General features: G+C 44.7%; 1 protein-coding gene across 1 annotated transcript in view; it reads left to right on the top strand.

The window, feature by feature from the left end:
- Positions 1-174: 174 nt before the first annotated feature.
- CHMP4B (charged multivesicular body protein 4B) overlaps positions 175-4045 on the top strand; it is a 26516-nt gene continuing 22645 nt past the window's right edge. Inside the window, exon 1 of the mRNA XM_035892921.1 lies at positions 175-519. Within this exon, the coding sequence (XP_035748814.1) occupies positions 501-519 (19 nt within the window). The 5' untranslated portion in view covers positions 175-500. The remainder of the gene's footprint in view (positions 520-4045) is intronic.

Genomic DNA, 4045 nt, shown 5'->3' with positions numbered 1-4045 from the left:
GGCCGCCCTTCCCCGGCCGGGTCCCGACCCGAGCGGGCCTTCCCCGGCTGGGGAGGGGCAGCCTTTATCTGGCGGGGCTGCCTAACGTGGGTGCCGCGTCACTCCCGCGTGATAACGATGTCACGGCGTTGCTCGGCGCTTCTGTGCGAGGTGCCCTTTCTGTGCCGTGTGCGCCTCGGCCTAGGGGGAGGTTAGGGCAGCGCGGCGGTGCTGGGGTGCTGCCGGTTGCGTACGGGGGTAGCTGGGAGAGTAGCGCGTCAGCGTGGGATAAGGCCTCGCTTCACGGTGGTGGCGTTTTTTCTTCTAACAAACAGAAAGCTCTTTGCCAAAACCCTGCTTAATTTGAGGATTTGGTTAAATACGTTTTTATCCTTCTTAGGGTGCCCTAAAGCTATAGGGGGCACTTACATGGATGTTAGAGATCGGTGTTCACCAGGTGAAACTCGGCCTTCCTGGGGAGGTCTGGCTACGAATTTGCAAGCAGTGCTTGATGCGCATTAATGGGCTGTCAGCCTGAAGGTAAGAAGTGGGCTGTCGGCTTATGTATTTTGGCGCTCTGACGAGCTTCTCGCTTGTTCTACAACAGCGTTTTCAGGAAAGCGAATTTAGGTTGTTGTGTTGACGCTGCCCTTTTTGCGCTGGGTTACAGCAGAACAGTGGGGTTTGGAGCGGGAGGTGCGGCTCTGTCTGCGGCCCTGAGAGCTGCTAACACAGCTGTTGGCCAAGCAGCAAGGCTTAATTTACACTAATTACCACTAACAGTTCTTCTTTCGTATCTCTCCTTTAGTCAGGGTTTTAAGCCTCCTTTTGAACTTCAGAACAATGTGCTGCTGCATCAGGGCTTCTCACCTGTGCTGCCCGAGTGCTGCTGCGAATGGAGCAAGCTCGCCAGCGCTTGCTGGGTTTGTAGGCAGCCGCAGTGTGGCAAAGGCCTCGCTTGCTGCCCCCGCTGTCTTCTGAAGTACCTCAACAGAGCCTGACTTCAGGCTCAACTGAGTTAGTTTCTACATCAGATTTGTTGCAACAGCAAAGTCCGAGTTTCTTGTGCAGTTTCTTGCCTAGTTTGGTAATGAGCTTAAAAGGAGAACTAAACCACATCTCTTTCTCACTGCCCCCTCCTTCCACAGTTTCTGCATTCTCTGTCTCATACTGCTCCTGTTTAACTTGTCTTAAACTTCTCTTTCTGCTGCTGGTTGTTCAGGTCTTTGTCTTGCTCTGTGGTAATGCCACCTCTCTTTGTGCCTTTCTGTGCGTGCTGCCCGTCAGCATGCTCTGGAGCGCTCTGGGTAGTGGAGGGATTAAATTTCTTTGGAGGTGGAGGAAGGAGAAAAACCTGCCCATTCACTAGCAGGATTCTGGGTCAGACTAATTGAGGTCTTACGGAAGGACAGGATCCTGATGAGTAATTAAGGAACTGTAAAAGGAGGAAGGCTAGCGGTGGCTTTCTGGTGGAAAACAGAACCTCTTTTTTTTTTTTTTTTTTTTTTTTTTTTTCTTTCTTCCCAGAGGACTTCTGAAACTGAGAGGCCAACTTTTATTGTTGGGCTGCTAAGAAAGCCAGTTATCTGCTAGCTGGCTGGGAAGTGAGTTCCCCTCAGGACAGACTAAGGGACTGCTCATTTGTTCTAGGTTCAAGATGTCAGTTGTCAGCTGAGCTCCAACAAATTGCATTTTTTTTTATATGCAGTTGTTTGGATTTTTCTCCCTCTCTCTGACTTCAGGCTGGTTTATAACCCAGAAATTATGTAATTTTGATGGAAAGTCACTTAAAGCCATAATTTAAATGAAAATAAAAATATGTCGATTTTATATGTGGAAGTTTTTTTAATGGAAATACTTTGATATAGTTGAATGCTTTAAGTAAAACCGAACAAAAGCTAATTAACTAGGGATTTTTTTTTTTAAGTGTTGGTTCAGCTTTTAAAAAAACACAGGTTTAAGAATCCTTAAGCTTTCTTAGTTCTCCAAGACTTAAGCATTTTACTCTGGGGATTTCTGGATATCCCTGCTGTTTGGCAAGAGGCGTACTGTGGATGGTGTGTATGCATAACGTTCGGTTGTGCAACCGTGCTGACATTAATGGAAGATGTGGTAAAGCCGGCAGAAGAGTATACGCAGTGGTGGGGCAGGGAGCTTACCTGAAAGCTTAAAGCCACCTTGGAAAACACGGAATGATATTTTTGTTTTCCCAGAGGGAAGACGGGTATCTGGCATGCTTGGGGTGACAAAAGGAAACGTTCCCTGCTCGCCGGCACACTGTGCGATTGTTCGTGTGCCAAGTGAGCGGGGTTTTGAAAGGCTCATTGACTAATTCCTGCAGCAATTCTGGAGTCTTAATGAAAGCACAGAAACTTAGAGGCCTTCTGGTTCTTGTGCCTGCCCCAAGCACATGCAGGCTTTTATTAATTTATGTTAGTTAATAAAGTTAATTTATGAACTTACGTGTATTTTTTCATAATCTGCATTTAGGATCTCCAGGCTGTATAACTCCTCATGAAATTCTGAAGTTAAAATGAGTAACTAACTAGTATAAGTTTCCTTAGTCTGTGTTGTTTCTTGGCATGGGAGGCTTTCAACTTTTTATTAAAAGCTCCTTTTTTTCCCAGGGTCTTTCTGTTCTTTTCTGATTGCACAGGCATGGCAATTTTATGATCACTATGCCTTCTGAAGGAACTCAAGTAATTTTAATAAGTAGTAAATTCTTTGTTGTTGTTGTTGTTTTTTGCCTTCACTCTATCAATTCCTTCTCATTATTCCACGATATCAAAACAGCTCCTGGGGGAGGGAGAGGGCAACAGTCTCCGAGCATTAGGTTGGTGCGAAGGCACCTATGCCGCTTCTGGAGTGTGTTGGGCAGACCAGCAGTCACAGCTTTAATGTGCATGTCATTTTTTGTCTATGGAATGAAAAACTGCTGAGGAGAGGACTGATCATCTTTAGAAGGGCTTCTAGACAAGGTGCAAGTTCATATTCCCTCCTCTGGGAAGAAGTTGGGTTATGCTTGTGTTTTATGCTATGTCATGGAAATGTTCAGCCTGTTCTTTTGAAAACAGTGTGTGTTCTGGTGTTTATATTTTCCTTTTTTTCTCTTTTTTCAATTTTTTTTTCTTTTTTTCTTCTCAAGAGGCTCTTCAACACCTTTGCTCTAGCTCATGAGTAGTGGACTTACTCCTCTGGGTCAAGTTAATGGAAGTAGCAGTAGTACAGCATTGTTTAAATACCAGTCAGCCAGTATCTTACTGGATTTTAAATCCATCCTGAAAATAACGTTTGCTTTAACAAAAGAAGTGTGCACAGCTGCGAGCTTGATGGTTTGGAAGTGCTGTGCTCCTGCTGCATCCTTTTATTCCGCTCCATTTTGTTGGTAGGGCGTTGTTGCATCCAATCTGGGATATTTTATCAGGCACTGAAACTTCATGAAAGAACCCAAACTGCGAGATTTTGCCAAGGGTTATGAAGTTCTGGTGCTCGGTATTCAGTTTCAGGATAGCTCAAGCTGATCTTAACTGCTGCTGCTCCAGTTTTACTCCGTTCCTTGTGGCTGTCGCCTGATCCTGCAAGAGCTAGCTCACAAAGCCACACTGCCAGAGAAACAGCATACACGCACAAAAAAGCAATGGGTTAATTCCTTGATCTTTGACTAATGTAGGTGTAATGATTCCAGAGTCTGTCTCTGCGTTATCTTTTCTGGTGGAAACCCAAAGCTCAAGTTATGTCTCAATGTGAAGGTTACCTCTGCTAGGTGCCACTTTTATAAGTGGTCCACCCTAGAGTTTAGATTCAGGGTGAATCAATGCAGTTATGTTCCTACCTGTCACTAGATTTTACCTTTTTGTTAATGAACACTAGGTCCACAAACATTGGAGCTGATGAAAAGCTGACATCATGCTAATATGCAGTAAAAGTAGTCAGGCTTTAGCAGGAGGCTGACGTTCCATGGATTCTCTATCAGCTCTGACTTCTGTTAGCATTTTTTCTTCCATGATGTTAAGGTTTTTCTTTCACTGTAAATAAATATAATGCTGGTGTTTTTCAGTGCTGGTGA

Source organism: Egretta garzetta, unplaced genomic scaffold (genome assembly GCF_000687185.1).
Source record: "Egretta garzetta isolate BGI_Z169 unplaced genomic scaffold, ASM68718v1 scaffold24, whole genome shotgun sequence".
In the NCBI taxonomy this organism is placed as follows: domain Eukaryota; kingdom Metazoa; phylum Chordata; class Aves; order Pelecaniformes; family Ardeidae; genus Egretta; species Egretta garzetta.
Note: the sequence above shows the minus strand (reverse complement) of the source record. Positions and strands in the feature narration are given on the sequence as shown.